The sequence below is a fragment of the Leopardus geoffroyi genome, chromosome C1 (assembly GCF_018350155.1).
Source record: "Leopardus geoffroyi isolate Oge1 chromosome C1, O.geoffroyi_Oge1_pat1.0, whole genome shotgun sequence".
Classification (NCBI taxonomy): Eukaryota; Metazoa; Chordata; class Mammalia; order Carnivora; family Felidae; genus Leopardus; species Leopardus geoffroyi.
Genome location: NC_059328.1, coordinates 102,865,963 through 102,887,206, shown reverse-complemented (window position 1 = coordinate 102,887,206; position 21,244 = coordinate 102,865,963). Strand labels below are relative to the sequence as shown.

Genomic DNA, 21,244 nt, shown 5'->3' with positions numbered 1-21,244 from the left:
CAGTGATCCTTGAAAGTACAACAGATTACTCCTCTGCTGGAAACCCCACTGGTTTTCCCACAAATTCAGAGTGAAATGCTATCTGTCGTTAGGCCATAGGCCCAAGGCACTACGGAATCTGGAGCCTGGATCCTTGCCCTGTCTTCCTTTTTCCTACGACTCTCCGCCTACACACTTTGCTCCAGCCATTCTCTCTTTGCTGTTTCTCAAAAACAGCAAGCACCTTCCTTCCTCAGGGCCTTGGGGCTTGTTGATGCTTCTATATGGTACACTCCTTCTCTGTCTCTAGATACCTGATTGTCTTCCTCACCTTCTTTGTGTCTTTGATCAAATATCACTTCCTCAAGGAATTGACCACCCTATTTATGTTTGTTTATTTTTATTTTTAATGTTAATTTTTTTTGAGAGAGAGCACAACTGATGGGGGGGGGTGGAGAGAGATGGAGAAGAGGGACTCCCGAAGTGGGGCTCAAGTTCACCCGATGTGAGACTCAACTCATGAACCATGAGATCATGACCTGAGCCGAAATCAGATGCTTAATAACTGAGCCACCCAGGAGCTCTTTATTATTTTATTTTATTTTTATTCACTTTGAGAGAGAGCGCGCGTGTGAATGGGGGAGGGACACAGAGAGAGGATCTCAAGCAGGCTCCACACTGCCAGAGCAGAACCGGATGCGGGGCTCACACCCACAAACCGTGAGATCATGACCTGAGCCAAAGTCACATGCTTGACCCACTGAGCCACCCAGGTACCCCTGACCACCCCCTCTGTAACTCTTCCGGGGTGCCAGGGTGACTCAGTCAGTTAAGCGTCTGACTCTTGGTTTCAGCTCAGGTCATATTCTCACAGTTCGTGAGTTTGAGCCTCACGTGGATCCCTACATCAGGCTCCATGCTGACAGCTCAGAGCCTGCTTAGGATCCTCTCCTTCTCTCTCTGCCCCTCCCCTGCTTGCACACACACACACTCTCTCTCTCAAAATGAATAAACTTAAAAAAAAAAAAAAAGTATAACTCTCCCTAGGCCTCACCCCTGCACTCCTCTCACTGTTTATTAATCCATACACTTTCATTGTTTAAAATATTATATTTGTTTATTTTGTTTCTTGTCTCTGCCCATTAGTATGTAGACCCCATAAGATAAGCAGGATTTTTTCCTGTTTTTTTTCACTGCTATATCACCAGTTCCAAGAACAGAACCTAGTATACAACAGGTGTGCAACAAATATTTGTTGAATAAAAGAACTGATGAATAATTAACCTGCTCACTTTGACTTCTCTGGATTTCATCTAATAGAACTCAATCTGTATATAAGATTACACAGTTGTTTCAGGATGAAGAGCTTATCTAAAGGCATTCTTCTTCCAGATTGCCCATTTTATTGGCATATAATTGCTCATAATATTCTCTTATTGTTTTTATTTCTGCTGTGTTGGCTGTGATCTCTCCTCTTTCATTCCTGATATTATTTATTTGGGTCCTTTCCTTTTTCTTTTTGATCAAACTCGCTAGCGGTTTATCAATTTTGCTAATTGAACCAGCTTCTGGTTTCATTGATCTGTTCTACTTTTTTTTGGTTTCAATAGCATTAATTTCTGCTCTAATCTTTATTATTTCCTGTCTTCTGCTCTAAAGGCATTCTTCTTTATAAAATGTTATTTTATAATTAAAACAAACTTGTCTAACAAACTAACTTCAATGTACAAGGCAGATTCCGAACTTTGAGTAAGAATTCTAAACAAACAGGGAATATGGGGTGCCTGGGTGGCTCAGTCGGTTAAGTGTCCGACTGTGGCTCAGGTCAAGATCTCACAGTTTGTGAGTTTGAGCCCCAAATCAGGCTCTGTCCTTCAGATTCTGTGTCTGTCTCCCTCCCTCTCTCCTTCCCTCTCTCTCTCTCTCTCTCTGCCCCTCCCCTCTTCATTCTTTGTCTCTGTCTCTCTCTCTCTCTCAAAAATAAATAAACACTAAATTTTTTTTTTTTAAATAATAAACCAACAGGGAATAATATGTGACAAATTACTATCAAAGGACAATATGAACTGTACAAATAATAGAAACTGTAGAAAATAGGAAAGAGAAGCTGTCAAAGAAGGTTCCACAGAGAACTGGCATTTCAGCTCTCCTGAAGGGGTGAACTGGGTTTGGCGAGGCTTGGGGGAGAGCATGAGGCAATCCAGGCAGGTAGAAGACAGGTACAGGTGCAGAGGGCCCTCCTGGTCTGAACACACCATCTGTGATGGGAGAGACAGGATGGCAAGGACAGAGACACTGCAGGAAGATCTTAAAAGTCAGGGTGAGGGTCCTGGCTGTGTTCCTCCAGGCAGGCAGATCCTGGCTCCCCATCTGCACAAGGAGCGAAGAAAAGAGCAAGGAAAGAAGGCCTGCAGCTGCGTACTAGGGAGATGGTTTTGTTGCTGTGTTTTGTTTTACTTGTTCAGGTTTTGTAGCTTTGACAAACAAACAGAATGCACAACCCTGGGCCGCACACTAAACCTCCGAAATCAGGCCTTCTGTGGGCAGGTCCTAGATCTATAGGTTTTTATAAACTCTGCATTGCTGGGGAAATAAAGAAAATAATGCTGAGGGATCCTGAGCAAGCGACACACGTCTATGTTTGTTCTTCCTTCTTTTACACAGAACATAGAAAATCTTTACTATTCTCTCAAAATATTTTTTCCCCTCACACATTAATGGCTCTCCCCTGTTCTTTCTTTAATTTCTTCTTCCCGCTGCTTAACGTATTAGTTCAGACTGGAAATAAGACTTTAATAAGGACTCAGTCAATGCCGACAATAGCAGGATTACAACCCAGCTGTTGTATGTCATGCCCCATTAACATAAGCAACTGTCAAGTCGGCCTTGGAAAAAAACTCAGCTTCACATTTGCTTAATCATCTTCAGACCCCCCAGATTGCTCTCATAATGGAAATGCTTGAAAACATATTAATCTCTCCCCTAAAAATAAAGTTCCACTCCACTGAAAATGACTAATCATCTTAATTGACATTCTTTTCAAATATAACTTCTGCAACTTAAGCTCTATTAATTTGATATCTATGATAATTCATGTCTACATGTCATGAAAATAAAATTATTCTCAAGCAACTTAGGTAAGCAGAGGAATAGGAGAGTAGCGTTTTAAGTAACCCTTGACATCTTACCCATGAATAAATAGACAATATATATTATCACTATTGTGCATATTTATCCAGGCAGGATAGCATGCCATTATGGAAAGAGCAATAGTTTTGGAACCAAAGAGAACTAGGTTCAAATCCCAGCTCTGCTATTTTCTAATTGTGTGATTTTGGGAAAGATACTTACTAGTAATTCAGTGTAGGAAAGGAGACTCTGGGACCTGGGTAGGTTGCTAAGAGGGTTACCACTGTATGTGTATGCTAATTTTTTTTTAAGTTTATTATGTTTTGAGAGAGACAGCACTCATACACGTGAGTTTGGGGCAGTGACAGAAAGAGAGAGAAAGAGAGGATCCCAAGCAGACTCTGTGCCATCAGCATGGAGTCCCATGCAGGGCTTGAACTCACAAACCCATGAGATCATGACCTGATCCAAAATCAACATTTGGACGCTTAGCCAACTGGGCCACTCAGGCACCCCTAACTTTTGTTTTTTAATCTGAGGCAAAGAGAATGAAAATAATATCGGTTAAAGTTTAGATATTAGGTACAAGGACAAGTATTTTACTGTTCTTTGTATGTTCCTATTGTGTAAAATAGGTCATAATTTTTAAAAACTATTTCAAAGGGAATGAAACTAGGAATTACAGGGAGGCAGCTATGAATTAGGAGGATAAATTCTCTAGTAGAGTTGGATGTAATGAACTCTTACCACACTCCATCCATTTATTTATACATCAAATATTTACTAAGAACTTACATTATGAGGGACAGTATATTTCCTGTCACAAAAGGGACTTGGCTGAAGCTAAAAGACCACTTGTCAGGGATTTTGTTAAGTCTTCACACATCACCTCTAGTGACCTCTGGAGGATCCTCACCTCTGAGATTCCATGTGCAAAGCACACTTTCTCATAGAAACAATACTACCAAAGGTAGCATTAGTGAGAAAGCTAAAACTTTATGAAGAAATCTCAGAGCACACCACCAGCTCTCTGATAGTAGAGCCCTAGAAGGTGGTGAGAGTCGACCTGTTCTGACAGAGCTCCAGCTGCCTTCACAGGAAGGTGAGGAGGAGATTAATGAGCATGAAGGACGCCACATTTCCAAGACAAAACCAGCAATGTTGATTGGAACCCAACGATGATCGCCAGTAGATTATTTAACCTATAACTTTTCTAACTGTCATATTTTCAAAACAGCCCTATGGGAAGGGCATACAAATGGTTGGAGAGTATTTGTTGCTTTTTAACATCCAGTGGAATCCAACCCAGGAGCCCAACTTGGAGGATAGGGGTAGACACGAAGAGATGGGGCAGAGAGAAGAAAGAGGATGGATTTTTTCACATATAAATATTTTTGTGTATAATACATCTATGTACCTGGAAGTTCCTATGCTTTTCTGACAAAATCTAAGCTGAAGAAATACAAAAGTTGAATTTCCTCGATGTGTATTACAAAACTAATCGGATACAATTATGCTGCCTTCATGACGATCACCTGCATAGAATTTGACAATGTACAAAGGACTTCCATGTATAGTATTTCATTTTGTCTTGTGAAGTAAGAAGATTAGACACTATTATCTCTTTTCAGGAGGTATCAGGACATCTCACTGTACTATCAGGACAGTGAGACATTGAGAAGTTAGCTGACTTGCTCATCTAGAAAGTGGAGAAGCACAGACTACTGCTCCCAACAGTCTGACCCACACTGTATACTCAACAGGGCCTTAACTGTGACACTAGATGACCCCTGTGAACTTGGGATTCCCTCGTGACTGATAAAGTACTTCCCCTTCTACCTCACGTCCCTGCATCTTTTAAAAAAGTATCCCTCACTGTACACCGGTCAGAATGGCTAAAATTAACTCAGGAAACAACAGATGTTGGCGAGGATGTGGAGAAAGGGGAACCCTTTTGCGCTGCTGGTGGAAATGCAAACTGGTGCAGCCACTATGGAAAACAGTGTGGAGATGCCTCGAAAAATTAAAAATAGAACTGCCCTACAACCCAGCAATTGCACTACTAGGTATTTATCCAAGGGATACAAAAATGCTGATTCGAAGGGGCACATGCACCCCCATGTTTATAGCAGCACTATCAACAATAGCAAAGTTATGGAAAGAGCCCATGAATAGATTAAGAAGATGTGATATACACACACACACACGCATGTGTATGCGCGCACAAATGCGCACGCGCACACATTAGAATACTACTTGGAGACGAAAAGGGATGAAATTGTTCAGTTTGCAACAATGTGGATAGAACTAGAGAGTATTATGCTGAGAGAAATAAGTCCATCAGAGAAAGACAGATATCATATGATACCACTCATTTGTGGAATTTGAGAAACTTAACATGATGAACATACAGGAAGGGAGGGAAAAATAAGATAAAAACAGAGAGGGAGGCAAACCATAACAGACTCTTAAATACAGAGGACAAACTGAGGGTTGATGGGGGTGGGGGAAGTGCGTGATAGGTATTAAAGAGAGCACTTATTGGGATGAGTGCTGGGTGTTACATGTAAGTAATGAATCACTGGGTTCTACTCCTGAAGCCAAGACTACATTTTATGTTAACTAATGAGAATAAAAAAAAGAAAGAAAGAAAAAGCTATCCTTCACCGTAAATAATCTTCCATGTGACCCTGGAGGATCTGACCACCTGAACTTATATAAAACATAGTTTTCCCCATTTTCAAGATGAATACACCAAATCATTAGGACTCAAAGGGTAGTAAACACAGAATTACCATATGACCCAGCAATTCCACTCCTAGTTATAATCCCAAGAAATGTGTGGACACAAAGTCTTGTATACGAATGTTCATAGAAGCATTATTAATAATAGCTAACAAATAGAAACATCTCAAACCTCCCTCAACTGATGAATGGATACAAAGTTTAGGATATCCATACAACAGAATATATATTTTTTTAACGTTTATTTATTATTGAGAGACAGACACAGAGCGTGAGCAGAGCAGGGGCAGAGAGAGAGGGAGACACAAAATCTGAAGCAGGCTTCAGGCTCTGAGCTGTCAGCACGGAGCCTGATGCGGGGCTCAAACCCATGAACTGTGAGATCATGACCTGAGCTGAAGTCAGTTGCCCAACCAACTGAGCCACCCAGGAACCTCACACAACAGAATATTTTTCATCCATAAGAAGGAATGAAATACTGATACCTCGTACAACATGGATGAACTTTCGAAACATTGTACTAATGTGAAAGACGCCAAACAGAAAGTCACAGATTGTATGACTCTTTATATGACATGTTCAGGAAAGGCAAATAGAGAAAGTGGATGAATGGTTTCCAGGGGCTGCAGAGAGAGGGAATGGGGAGTGACTGCAAATAGGTATGAGGTTTTTGGGGGGAGATGAAAATGTGGTGTAACTAGGTAATGGTAATTGTTGCACAACTTGGCAAATATACTAAAACTATACTAAAGCTATGGAATTGTACAGTTTAAAAGGGTGAATTTCATTGTGTGTATGTTAAATCTGAGTAAAGCTGTTACTTAAAAAAGAAGAAAAAAGAAACCCAGGCTGGGAGAGGTAACTTGCTCAGTCCTTTGCCTTTCACAAAGGATTTTCATTGATAAAGATTCAAAGTCCAATTCAATTCAATTCAGTACTTTAGAACTGATCATTTCTAGGGGCACCTGGGTGGCTCAGTCAGTTGAGCGTCTGACTTTGGCTCAGGTCATGATCTTGCGGTTCATGAGTTTGAGCCCTGCTCTCTACTGACAGCTCAAAGCCTGGAGCCTGCTTCATATTCTGTTTCCCTCTCTCTGCCCCTCCCCCACTCATGCTCTCTCTCAAAAATAAGTAAATATTTTTTTAAAAAGCCCTGATCATTTCTTTTTAAAAAAAAATTTTTTTTAATGTTTATTTATTTTCGAGACAGAGAGAGACAGAGCATGAACGGGGGAGGGGCAGAGAGAGAGGGAGACACAGAATTGGAAGCAGGCTCCAGGCTCCGAGCCATCAGCCCAGAGTCCTACGTGGGGCTCGAACTCACGGACCGTGAGATCATGACCCGAGCCGAAGTCAGACGCTCAACCGACCGACTGAGCCACCCAGGCGCTCCTATTTCTAAATGTTCTATATGTTAATCCTGCTTAGATTATGGGGCCTTAACATGAAGGCTAGAGGAAGTATCCTCCAAGTAGCCCTATCAAAAACTCACAGGTTACTATGTTTTATCAAGTTACAGTTTTGTTAACAATCCTTACATAAAACAGAAAGGAAACACAGAGTCCACTCTGTATTTTGACACAGGAAAAACATACACATTAGGCCATCCTGAAGAACACACATAACTTTTACACACCATTTTAGCAAGGAAAATGTCAATCAAAATCAGTCAACTTCCCCCCACCCCCCACTCATCGGCTTTCACTTTCACTTCCACACAGGGGTTCCAACCAGGCTTCCAGAAGCTGACTGTTGATGCCTGCCTCAGAAAGGAGACTGCAAATGCTACACTTTGCTTTTTTTTTTTTTTTTTTTTTCCTTTTGGGTTCCACAATAACCAAATCTTCCTTCTGAAACTGTTTCTAAAATTTCAACAGAATTCCTGAAATTTGAGAGTCTTTTAAATGATAAAATATTAATAATATCATTCCATTTTCTCCCCCAAAACTCAGAAGCATACCGACATCCATTCTCCACACAGCCTTTTCTTGTTATAACTGTCTTCATGACGAGAGAGTGAACAACAGAGTTACTACATCAGGTTGACTAAACCCTATCTTTGGCAGCCGTCGTTATGCCAATAAAGGATAGGGATTCAGATGATGTTCCTGCAGCCTTCCCCCACCATAGACACACACCCACACCACGCCCGATCCTGGCATAACAAGATGTCACCGTCACCGTCACATTAGAGCACTGTGAGCTATATAAAACCAAAACAAAACAAATAACAACTTCCCTGGACACCAAAAATAAACAGGCCAGCCAGGAATAGCGCTGTCAGAGAAAGTTAAATGAACTCCAAGGCAGAAAGGACGGCTGAACTGTACTGATATTCAGAGATCTCAAGGACCCTGAGGCTCCAGACTAGCTTCTCCATCCATCTGGCTCGACCAACACCAGCAGAACTTGGTGTTGTTTGTTCATAACTGGTTCTACCCAAACAGATTATTTGCTGAGCTTCTACTATCCGGAGGGTGACATATCAATTTATGGCCTCAATTTTTTCTCTAGATTTTCAATCATATTTTCTCCATCCTCCTTTAGGAAAGAAATTAAGACTTTCTCTAGGCATAAGAGCTAAGAGCTCACAGTGGTACCATGAATGATCGTGGCGGCAACGATAAGGCTTTGACCATGAGGAGGAGTGGGTGGGGGGAGATACAGCCAACTTGAACCTCAGTCAGCACTCTAATGCTTCAGCCATGACAAAAAGCGTCCTGTTTCTGAACTCACTATGCTCTCTGGTGCCTCCAGGACTCTTCATGGGTGCCAGCCTTAGCCTGGAATGTCATCACTCTTCACTTCTCACTCAGTGCTGACTTCACTATCTCCAACTTTCCTTAGGACTTGATATTACCTAGTAAACAGAAGCCTATCGGACCCTAAAGCCCAGGGGAGGGCCCCTCCTGGCTGCTTCCACAACATATTGGGTACCTACTCTTATTATTGGAATTACCTGTTTGTCTTGCAAGTTAGAGTTAGAATTTTTCAAGAATAGGAAAGATCTCGGGGCACCTGGGTGGCGCAGTCGGTTAAGCGTCCGACTTCAGCCAGGTCACAATCTCGCGGTCCGTGAGTTCGAGCCCCGCGTCAGGCTCTGGGCTGATGGCTCAGAGCCTGGAGCCTGTTTCCGATTCTGTGTTTCCCTCTCTCTCTGCCCCTCCCCCATTCATGCTCTGTCTCTCTCTGTCCCAAAAATAAATAAACGTTGAAAAAAAAAAAAAAAAAGAATAGGAAAGATCTCCTCATTTTTCTTTCAAAAATGAAAATCATTTTACTGATTTTTGTTGCTGTTGCTTTAATAATCATAATAGTACTGCCTGTGGATGGCATCACTCAGAAGTTGCCCAAGCAAAAAAGCTTAGCATCATTCATTCAACCAAAACACAACAAAAAAAGAAAGAGGCGTGTCTACTCTGAATCAGGCACCACACTCATCAGCGTATCTAATAGTGAAGGAGACAGACCCTGTCCTTGCTATCATGCTCAGATTCTAAAGACAGACCTTGCTTGAACAAAGAAGTCATATTATTAAAGGTAAAAGTACAAAGTACTTGGAAGTGTATGAGAGTGACAACCTAGCAGAGGTGGGAATGGAGAGATGGGTTGGTGGGAGCTCACCTTTAGGCTACTCCTTCTGCACTGGCTCTGCGTCCAATCAACAGCTTAGCCCTGTCACTTCTGCTTCTGAAATCTCGTTCTCTTTCACCTATCCATCTCCCTGACTCCTACACCGTCAGCACCACCAGTGGTTGCCTGGAATACTCCACCAGCCTCCTAACTGCCCTCTCTGCCTTAGATTTCATCCTTCCAACCCAGAGTCCATGCAGAAGCCAAAGGGAATTTTCTATAAGGAAAATCTGATCATGTCACCACCTTCTCTGCAAACTTGCAGCGGTTCCCCATTGAGCTCTGTTAAAATGTAAAGGCTTTTACATAAAGCTTTTGCAAAGACCTGCAGGCTGGTTTCTCTCTTTCTCTTTCTCTCTCTCTCTCCCCTTCCCTCCAGTTTTGACACTTCTCCACATTCCTTGCACCCATGCCCTAAGGTATATTAACTTCGTCTTTCTCAGCTGAATCTGGAACATTCTTCTTTCTCCCATCCCCAGCCCCTATTGGTGGCTAATTCTTATTCCTCCCCTTCAGTTCCCTGGTTAGATGCAGTTTCCTTTAGGAAACTTGCTCTGAGTCCTCCCACCCCTTCCAAGTGAGTTAGGATCCCCAGCCATATAGTGTAGCTTCCTTAATTATATTACAGTGATTATATTGTTGTAATTAGCTAATCTGGAAAGACAATCAGGGCAGGAACCAGGTTTGCATATTTGTTATTGTATCTGCAGTGCTATGACATTATGTTGCACATAATAAGAACTCTAGAAATATTTGCTGAATGCTTAGAGAGAATGAAAACATAATTAAAAATTCAGGTAATACACAAAGTTATAAAGAAGGCAAAACTCACGGCTAAACCCATCACCCAGACATAATCATTATCAATATTTTGGTGTAGATCCTGCAAGCATTTCTACTTTTTTCCTCCCTCGAAAAGAGATTTTATCTTATGTAATATTCAGTCAAATTGTTGTTGTTGTTTTGTTGTTTAATCCTAAATTTGTTATTATGGACCCCTTTCCAACTCAGTACATTACTCTATGATGTTCTGTTGAACGCATATACCATATTCAAAATAATCAACCCTCGCCTTAATCCATCCATCCATCCATCCATCCTTCCTTCCTTCCTTCCTTCCTTCCTTCTCCCCTTTCTTCCTTCCCTCCTTTCTTCCTTCCCCCCTTCCCTCCTTCCCACTTTCCTTCCTTCCTTCCCCCTATCCCTCCCTCCCTCCCTCCTTCCTTCCTTCCTCCCTCCCTCCTTCCTTCCTTCCTTCCTTCCTCCTCTTTTCTTTCTTTTATTTCTTTACAGTGAGGCAGAAGGAGAGGGAGAAAGAATCGGAAGCGGGCTCCACACCCAGCACAGAGCCCATCTAGGGCTCCCATCTCACCACCATGAGATTGGGACCTGAGCTGAAATCAAGAATCCAATACTTAACTGACTGAGGCACCCAGGTGCCCCAGATTATTTTAATACGTTATTTATATAAAGAATACTGAAGTATGGGGTGCCTGGATGGCTCAGTCAGTTAAGTGTCTGACTTCGGCTCAGGTCATGATCTCACAGTTTGTGGGTTCGAGCCCCACATTGGGCTCTGTGCTGACAGCTCAGGGCCTGGAGCCTGCTTTGGATTCTGTGTCTCCCTCTCTCTGCCTCTCCCCTGCTCATGCTCTCTTTCTCTCAAAAATAAAGATTTAAAAAATTTTTTTAAAAATTAAAAAAAAAGAAGAATACTGAAGTAAATATTCATCCTTAAGCACATATCTTTTCATGCAGGAAACATCTCAACTTCCTTCTATGTATAAGTCCTTGGTGGGGGGTGGGGCGGCTGCCCATGGCCTCAGTGGCTGCTGCGGCTGCATTCAATAGTTATGTACATCGCTGAGAGTCCCACAGGCAGGTGTGGGAGGGGAGCCTGGGTATATCATCATCGCTGCACTGGTGGGCTTTGTACTCTTCCACCCCTGCCATGTACCTGGCTCATGCGTCACGAAGTGTCACACACATTTATACCTGATCGTTGTGCATCTGACCGCTAGAACAGGGCCTGGCGCACAGGCTGCACTCAAGCGCTGAGGGGATGAATGAATGAACAAATAAATGAAATGAACAAGGAGGTCAGCTGTCCATAGAGAGGCGTGATAAAATTGTGGCTAAGAGCTCAGGCGCTGAAACTTCTGTTCAAATCACAGCTCAAGTGCTTCCCGGCAGTCCCCAGGCCTTCTCAGCTTCAATGTCCCTCTCAAAACAAGTGAACATAATGGCTGTACTAACTTCAAAAGGCTGCCACAAGAACTGAGCAGGACAATGCAAGTGAAGTAAGTGCATCCATAGAGCCCTGAACACTGTAAGCACTCAGTGAAACTACATGTATCGTGATTTTTATTACTGTTTAATGGAAACTCCTCGGGATCCACAGGAAGAAATGTAGAGCGTTTCTCCATACAGTGAAGAGAAGAAAACAAGTTCTAATGAGGAAACAGAAAGGAGATGATTAAAAAAATAAGAAGAATGTTTCTCATTGAAATGCCACTTTCTCCACCGAAGTGACTGCCCTTTTCCATGTTGGTAACTATAGCTGTCAGAGTTTTCAGGGTTTTCCAATTTTTTTAACTTCATTCTTTTTATTTTTTAATTTTTTAAAGGTTATTTATTTTTGAGAGAGAGGGACAGAGAGACAGAGAGAGACAGAGCATGAGTGGGGGAGGGAGAGAGGGAGACACAGAATCTGAAGCAGGCTCCAGGCTCTGAGCTGCCAGCACAGAGCCTGATGTGGGGCTCGAACTCATGAACCGTGAGATCATAACCCGAGCGCAAGTTGGACACTTAATAAGTCAGATGCTTAACCGACTGAGCCACCCGGGAGCCTCTTTTTAAGGTTATTTTATTAATTATATCACCCAATGTGAGGTAAGATTTATGTTTGTGAAGTTCACACACATATGTACATGCAAATCATAATAAATGTTTTGTCCAAATATTTAGGTTTTAAAGATATACGCTGGTTTGGCAATTCCCCTAATCTTGTGATATTTCTCCCTCTGTTCCTTTAGATGCTATTTCAACTAAATCTTAATACCTTATGCCCCTATTCAGATTGCACGGCTCTTTGAGAATGGTAACTCCTTTGCATGTCTGTGTTCTCCGCAGCACTCAGAATCATTCCTTTTACTCAGAATTCTTTTTTTCAGCGTTTTTTTTTTATTTTATTTTTTGGGACAGAGAGAGACAGAGCATGAACGGGGGAGGGGCAGAGAGAGAGGGAGACACAGAATCGGAAACAGGCTCCAGGCTCTGAGCCATCAGCCCAGAGCCTGATGCGGGGCTCGAACTCACGGACCGTGAGATCGTGACCTGGCTGAAGTCGGACGCTTAACCGACTGCGCCACCCAGGCGCCCCTTTTACTCAGAATTCTTTTTTTTTTTTTTTTTTAATTTTTTTTTTCAACCTTTATTTATTTTTTGGGGGACAGAGAGAGACAGAGCATGAACGGGGGAGGGGCAGAGAGAGAGGGAGACACAGAATCGGAAACAGGCTCCAGGCTCTGAGCCATCAGCCCAGAGCCCGACGCGGGGCTCGAACTCACGGACCGCGAGATCGTGACCTGGCTGAAATCGGACGCTTAACCGACTGCGCCACCCAGGCGCCCCTACTCAGAATTCTTAAGGGAAGAAAAAGAAAGATTGATCTGATACATAATTGTTGGCAGTGTTGCTTAGGAATGAAAACATTTCTAAAGCTCTTCAGAACAACTACGGAATCCCTCTGAAAAGTGAGGTTTAAATAGAAAAAAAATTCAGGGCACTTGGCTGGCTCAGTGGAGCATGTAACTCTTGATCTTGGGGTTATGAGTTTGAGCCCCATATTGGGTGTGGAGATTACTTAAACATAAAATCTTTTAAAAATAAAAGAAAGAGAAAAACTTCTGTGCTTATGATTGCTCAAAGTTTAGAATTGCCCCCTGCCCTTCCTTGTTCATCTAATAGCTTTCTGAAGGTCTCAAGATGCCAGTGAAAACAAAACCAGGATGCTTGGGGCACTGTGGTTTGGGGAGCATAGATGTCGTGTGTGTGTGTGTGTGTGTGTGTGTGTGTGTGTGTGTGTGTTTAAATGAGAATATACTTCACCGGCAACATTCATTTTCCAAGGTTGTAATGACAAAGAGACACTGAAAAGGAGCTGGGAATAGCTGGGTCTAAAGGCAGTGGTGGCCCAGATTCACCTAAACTAGAACAGGAAACCCGGACTGCGATAACTCGGATCTCCATAAAGGTAGAAAACCCCCTTTTAGGGCTTTCCTTTTCCTCCATCCCCCACAGACATCAACATCCGAGTGGAAAAATTTGCCAGGCTGGGTGGGGCCTCAAAAGGCTGAATCACTGTGGTTGCACTGGGACTGCCAGAGAAAGCTGGCTTCAGACTATAATTAGGCAAACACTGCAGCTGGTTTTGCTGGCATTTTCTTGTTAAACCCCACATTCTTAGAAAATGGGTAAACAGGGGAAGGCAGCGGAGGCCCCCTTAGGACTCGCAGCCACGGACCCCCACCCCTCCGTGGGTTTCGTGTTGGGTAGGCCATTTTGACTCTATCTATAAAACCACCAATGTAACTTCTCCTTCTGTGAATGGTCTTTTCACTTCCCAAGAACCCCAAGAATCCTGGAGCTATTCTGGCTCCGCCACTTTCTACCTGCACAGCTTTATACAAGTTATTTGAGGCTTAGTCTCCTCACAACTCTAATGGCTATAACATCTACCTCATAAGTTAGGAAAAATGAACTGAAAAACAGCTGGAATAAGATATGTTAAGTGTCTAAAAAAGTGCCTGGTATACAATAAACACTGAATAAATGTTATTTATTATTATTAGCTACTATTACGATCTTAATAAGTCTTGTCGAATATTTCAAAAGGTCTCTTACTCTACATTTATAATTTTATCACCCCAGTTTAGGTGAAAAACTGTCTTCCTTTAAACTCATTATTACAAACAAACGTACTTTTCTTGACTTCTCAGTTTCCTATCCTAACCGATCAATTAATACATCAACTTACTATGAATACATCCAGCGATACTAAGGGGAGGCTGGGGGAAATACAAATTCAACAGAATTGGCTGGAGGAAAATAGGGAAGGAAAATCCAAATCCAAGAAGTCTAATTGAGTTGATGAGCATTTACTGAGCACTTACTATACACTGGCATTATGCTATGTTCTCAAAACTAGAAGGGTACACATAAGGGGTGTTTTCTTGAGGAGCTTAGAGTCAGGGTAACGTTTTGAGACTGCAGAATCAGGGAAGGCATCCTAAAACAAGAGAAAATGGTACTTGAGCCGAAACTTGAAGGATAAGTAGGCTTGAACTAGGTGAAGAATAGGAGAGAAAGGGTATTCTAGGCAGAGGGAACCACCAGAACAAAAACTCAGAAGTATGAAACAGCTTAGGGGCATGTGAGTGGCTCAGTCTGTTGAGTGTCAACTTTGGCTCAGGTTATGATCTCTTGGTTCATGAGTTTGAGCCTGCATGGGGCTCTGCTAATGGCTCAGAGCCTGCTTCAGATTCTGTATCTCCTGCTCTCTCTCTGCCCCTCCCCTGCTTTTGTGCGCTCGTGCTCTCTCTCTCTCAAAAATAAATAAATATTGTTTTTAAAAAGTATGAAATAGCTTTGAATTGCAAATAGCTCAGAATTAATGGAGCAAAAAGCACGTGATGGGGAATACTGGGAAATAAAGGAGATTTACAGTTTACTTAGAGAAGATGATACCACACTCTGCTCATCTAAGTTGGAGGAGCTAATGGTTCCAGCCCCGTGACCACCATACTTTAACCAGGTGAGTTCCCAACCTAGAAAGTACTCACTATCTTAGGCCACAAAAATGATGAGTTTTTTCGGCCCACATTAGGAGACATCGGGTAAGTTCCTTTGTTACTCTTGGTGCCTTTATTTCCTCACTTGTAAATTGGGGTGGTAATTCTGCTTCTTCACAGGGCTGTGGTGAGCATTAAATGACAGAATACTGCACACACTTAGAACAGCACGTGACACACAGAAAGCGATCGGCATATGCTAGCTAGTACCATCCCGTGTTGCTCTGGTCTCGCTCATCCCAGACACGCTGGGGGTGGGGTGGAGGTGGTAACCCATGAGAAAGCACATAGGAAGGAGTCTGTATGTAAAATATCACTCTGATCCAATAACCTGTCAGGATCTATGATCATGGTACACAGACTCTATGGCACTAAAAAAGTCAAAATTTCTATGAGCCCTGGCAACGACCTTTCTGGCAAAAATGTGTGTCATAGCCTCATCATTTATTTATTACTTGACACACAGCGGGTGAGATTTGAAATATCCCTTATTCGCCTTTTCTCTGCATCCTCTTGGTTTCTGTCAGTGGTTCCCGGCACTGAGAAGTGAGGACTGATCTGCTATCTCAGAGCAGGCTGGGAAGAGGAAGGACTTGGGAGGCCAAACCTGAGGAGTCAGCTGACCTCTGCTCGGTGCCCAGGTCAGCCTGTTCATTTCCCTGTGCCCACCGCATCCCTCAGCAGTGCCACTCGTTCCCTCAGCAGTGACTCCCTTACTTATGTATTCCAAATCACCTCTCAACCAAAAGGAACAGGCCCACAGACTCTTTCAGAGAGCATCCCACACAGCTTTGGGAAGGACTGCCACTCTGCTCATCCATTCTGCATTGCAGCAGATGCAAAAGGTGAAAAAAGAGGAGGGGTTGTTAGCACCCCCTCTCTCACCACCAGCACCACACAGCTGTTCAGAGGTTTAGTGTTCAAAACCACTTAATATTCCTGCAAGCTCTGTGTCTTTAAAAACAAAAAAACAAAAAAACAAAAAAAAAAAAACCCAAAAAAACCCTACAACACTATCCATGACAACTGAGGAAAAAAACAAAACAAAACAAGAAAACCCCCAAAACAACAACGACAACCCCCCCCACCACCAAAAAAAAAAAAAAAAAACCATCAACACTAACAGTAGGCTGTTTCGTTCTCGGGCAGGTTTTATATTGAGCATATTCTTTTTTTAAATTTTTTTTTAATGTTTATTCATTTTTGAAAGACAGAGAGAGAGAGCACAAGCAGGGGTGGGGCAGAGAGAGAGGGGGACACAGAATCCAAAACACGCTCCAGGCTCCGAGCTGTCAGCACAGAGCCCAACGCAGGGCTCGAACTCACGAACCACGAGATCATGACCTGAGCCCAAGTCAGACGCTCAACCGACTGAGCCACCCAGGCGCCCCAGTATTGAGCATATTTCTTTGTCCACAGGAATATCTGGTAAGATGTACATTAGATCCTCGGGAAGCATTTCTGTTCACAAATTGAGGCAAGACAGGGCAAACCCATGTCAATCCTGTTTTATTCACCTTTTTTTGAAAATAGAAGTTTATTACTTTATGTCAAAAGCTATCAACCCAAAAAATGAAAGAAACCCACCCACAAATCTAAGGGCATATGTATACAGTGCTCATATATGGCCTGATCCATGGGCAACCCCCAGGGGGCACCAAAGAGCTATTTCTGTTTTTAGCACATTGGTGTAAGAAATCCTGTGTGCTCTTTCCAGGCCATATAAATCCCAGAAGACAGGTTCTATTATACAGACTTCCTGGGGTCAATCCAGGGCACAGGGAGGTGGGGACTTGTATTACATTATCAGTAATTTGGCTCTTGTCCAAATCTAAGGATAAACCTATCAAGACACAGAGCACTTCAAGAGTTGAATCAGAAGTTGTAAGCAACAATGCCAGATTCTTTTTTGAGAAGCAAATGGTTGTGGCTGAGGCCACCTTACACTGCAGACAGTATCCAGAGATCTAGAGTGGTTCAAGCCACTGAGAATATAATGCCAGCCAATTAAACTATGTCCCCTAAGCACACTATGGTCCAGTTATAGATTCTCAGGGTGCCATTTAAACTTCCTGAATTTATTTGAGAAGTAAACCAGGGGTAAAAATGGTAAGACAGAATCATTGCTACAGGCAATTGTCCATGAACCAGAGTGCTCAGGGCATAGCTAATAACACATACGTTTATTGGGACATCTGCTCTTTTTTTTTTTTTTAAGAGTTGTTTTTATTTATTTTTTTTAATGTTTATTTATTTTTGAGAGAGAAAGAGAAAGGGTACAAGCAGGGGAGGGGCAGAAAGAGAGGGAGACAGAGGATCCGAAGTGGGCTCTGAACTGACAGCACACAGCCCAATGTATCCACGAACCGTGAGATCACAACCTAAGCTGAAGTCAGACGCTTAACCGACTGAGCCACCCATGCCCCCTTGGGACATATGCTTTTAAAAGAGACATCATACTGGTTGGCATAAGAATGGCCACAATCCAGACTAAGCCATGGGTCATATGTTTATGAGACATCACTATCCCTTGGTGCTCCTTCTAATTGGGATAACAATTATTCACCCACGTGACTTACCTTCTCAAAGTCTCGAAGAGCCTGGGTCTGCACCTGAGGGGGTTTTTCAAATGCTCTCAAGGAAGGCATCTGTCCAAAGGGGATCTTCTCACCACTTCTCCAACTCTGTGACTGCACTGGAGGGCCTCGATCTTTAGTGTCACTAAGAAAAGCTGCCGGTAAAACAGAACAACAAAAATTTGTATAGAACAGTGGCATTATGATCCTTCTAACCAGCACCATCCAGCAGAATTTGGTTTCCACAAAGTACAAACCAATTCTGGGCCACACGGAAACAGTTCACATAAAGTAGTGTGTGGCTGATCATATTAATACTGGTCCCCAGTGAAACGCACTAGTCCATGTTTGTGCCCCTTTGTAATTGGAGGCTTTTGCTACTCTATGGAGAAGTGGAGCCTATTTCTCCAGCCCTTGGATCTGGGTTGGCTTAGTGACTTGCTTTGACTGAGAGAATATGATGAAAATGCCACTGTATGAATTCTAGAGACTAAGTCTTGAGAGACCATGCATTTGTTCTTGTCTTCTTAGAGCCCCAAGACCACCCTACTGTGAAGCAGCCCAGTTTACCCTCCTGGAGGAGGAAAGGCCAAGGACAGAGGGAATGGAGATGCCCCAGCTGACAGCCAGTCACCGAATGCCAGACATGTGAGTAAACCGTCTATGGACTCTCAACCCCAGTCAAGCTCTCAAAAGATTGCAGCTATTTGAGTAATCCCAAGTGAGACCAGCAGAGGAAATGCCCAGTTTGTCAACACACAAGGCTGTGAGAAATAATAAATCATTGTTGTTTTAAGCCCCAGGTGGGCAAACTTTTTTTTAAAGGGCCAGACAGTAAATATTTTAGGCTCGTGGATCATACCATCTCTGTCAGAGCTAGTCACCTCTGCTCTTGCAACTCAAAATAGGCACAGACAATATGTAACTGAACGAGCATGACTGTGTTGCTATAAAACTTTATTTATAAAAACTGGCAATTGGCCCATGGGCTGCAGTTTGTTGACACCTGTTTTTTTGTTTTTTAATTTTTCTTTTTAATGTTTATTTATTTTTGAGACAGAGAGAGACAGAGCATGAACGGGGGAGGGTCAGAGAGAGAGGGAGACACAGAATCTGAAACAGGCTCCAGGCTCTGAGCGGTCAGCACAGAGCCCGACGTGGGGCTCGAACTCACGGACCTCGAGATCATGACCTGAGCCGAAGTCGGACGCTTAACTGACTGAGCCACCCAGGCGCCCCTGTTGACACCTGTTTTAAGCCACTAAGTTTTAGGGTGATTTGGCACATGACGAAAGAAGACTGAAATAGCTTCTCTTTTTTTTAAAAAAAAATCAAGCTACTAGCTAAGAGGTGTTTCTACAAAAATATTTCAGGTCATTATTTAAGAGTAGTAACAATTATTACAACCAACATCTTTAACAGGTATTACAGGTTACAAAGTAGTTTCACATGAATTATTTCGTTTATAAAGTTACTACCCCAAGTGAAATAGACTGATGCGATTATTAAATCCATTTTACTATGAGTTAATAAAGGTTCAGAAAGTTTGCATGACCAAGATCACAATGCTAAAAAGTGGCAGAACCAGTCCTATGGTTCTCTTCACTCAACCTTCCCAGAGGTCGGCTAATACTGTTAATTTAGGAGCAAAGGGAATCATCACAGGTCTAAGAGTTGAGGGAAAACAGGGCAGGGGGTAGAAATGCAATAATTCCATTAATTAAAGGAAGAATCGCCCTAGGAAAAGCTGCTGCTAACCCCATGCCTGCCTTTGTGAAGTACCATTGTGGAAGCAAGAAATCAGGGCTTCCTAGAAGCAGAGTACACAGAAGACCTCAGACTGAGGTGGACTTAAGGATGTAGACTCAGGTCGAAGACATGGAAAAATACACCTTTTCATGGTTGGCAGAAGGAAACAATGATCCTTTATTACGAATATTCTTTTTTTTAAGACAGAGAGAATGATAGCCATTGCTATCCACTGAGCTCCACAGATGGCATCAGTGCAAGTAAGAGCAAAATGGGCTCTGAAGAAAAATTAACTAGACACACACACACGTATGGACAAAGGAGCCAAGAGGCAAAATGTCATCATATGCTTTTTCTGTCCTTTCCCTTTTTTTCTTTTCTCTTTCCTTCCTTCCTTGTACCTCCTTATCTCCTTTGTCAAAAACTAACTGACCATATATGCATGGCAACCAAAATCAAAGGCAACAAAAGCAAAAATAAACAAGTGAGGCTACATCAAACTAAAAAGCTTCTGCTCACAAAGGAAACCATTAAGAATGAAAAGGCAAGCCATGGGATGGGAGAAAATATCCCTCCCTCCCTCTTTCTTTTTCCTTTTGCAAACTCGCCAGAAAGAGCACAAGAAAAAGCCTCTGGATATTTCAATCAACTCGGAATTTGTTCTCTGCTAAGAAAAGACAGAAAAAGAGTAGGAAGACAGAAAGGATCAGGAAAATGATAGCGAGGAGAAAAATGAAGACAATAAAAGATGAAGAAGAAAATAATGATGAGAGACAGGGTGATTCCAGTGCAGTTTTTTTTTTTTTTCTTGCCGAAAAGTATTTAACTCCCTTTTACACCACTGGTTTTAAAGAAAAAAAGGTTGAAATGTAAGGCCACATGATTTGTTTTTAAAATGGACACTGTAAAGTGTCTTCATTTTTGTAAAGTTAACATAGTATCAGGTGTGTCTTCAGATCACTGTCTTTTTGTTTAAAATTTATTTTATGATCTTTTTAATATTTGTATGTTCATTTTGAGAGAGCGAGCATTGTGATGGGGGGAGGGGCAGGGAAGAGGGAGAGAGAGAATCTCAAGCCGACTCTGAGCCGTCAGTGCAGAGTTGATGTGGGGCTTGATTTCATGAACCACGAGATCACGACCTGAGCCGAGATCAACAGTCAGATGCTTAACTGATTGAACCACCCAGGCGCCCTAATTTTTTTAAAGTAATCTCTATACCCAACACAGGGCTCAAACTCACAACCCTGAGATCAAGAGTAGGATGCTCCACAGACTGAGTCAGCCAGGTGCCCCCACATATCCCTATCCTTACTGGTATTCTCAATAGCCACTCCTCTTGCCTGGTAGAGTAGAGGGTTTTAAAATGGAACAGAAATTTAAAGCAGGTTTTATTGGTACACAGCACAAATTAGTTATGGATAGAGGTAGTATTCTGTTTCCATATTCAGCTGTCTTTGATTCAGCTTGTACAAAATAATTGTTGTTCTTTTAATTACAGAACAGTCTGTGCTTGCAAATTAATAATAATTATAGTAATAGCAAGGTTGCACCTGTTTTGTTGATATTGTGATATTTCTA

The 21,244-nt window shown here is 42.4% G+C and overlaps 1 protein-coding gene across 20 annotated transcripts in view; it reads right to left on the bottom strand.

Annotated features, from left to right (window-relative positions):
• The window catches only part of LOC123598569 (phosphodiesterase 4D interacting protein), a 223,381-nt gene that overhangs the window by 149,438 nt on the left and 52,699 nt on the right, over positions 1–21,244 (bottom strand). For all 20 annotated transcript variants that reach the window (XM_045478847.1, XM_045478851.1, XM_045478850.1 and 17 more), the window contains exon 3: positions 17,918–18,069. In XM_045478847.1, the coding sequence (XP_045334803.1) occupies positions 17,918–18,069 (152 nt within the window). The remainder of the gene's footprint in view (positions 1–17,917; positions 18,070–21,244) is intronic.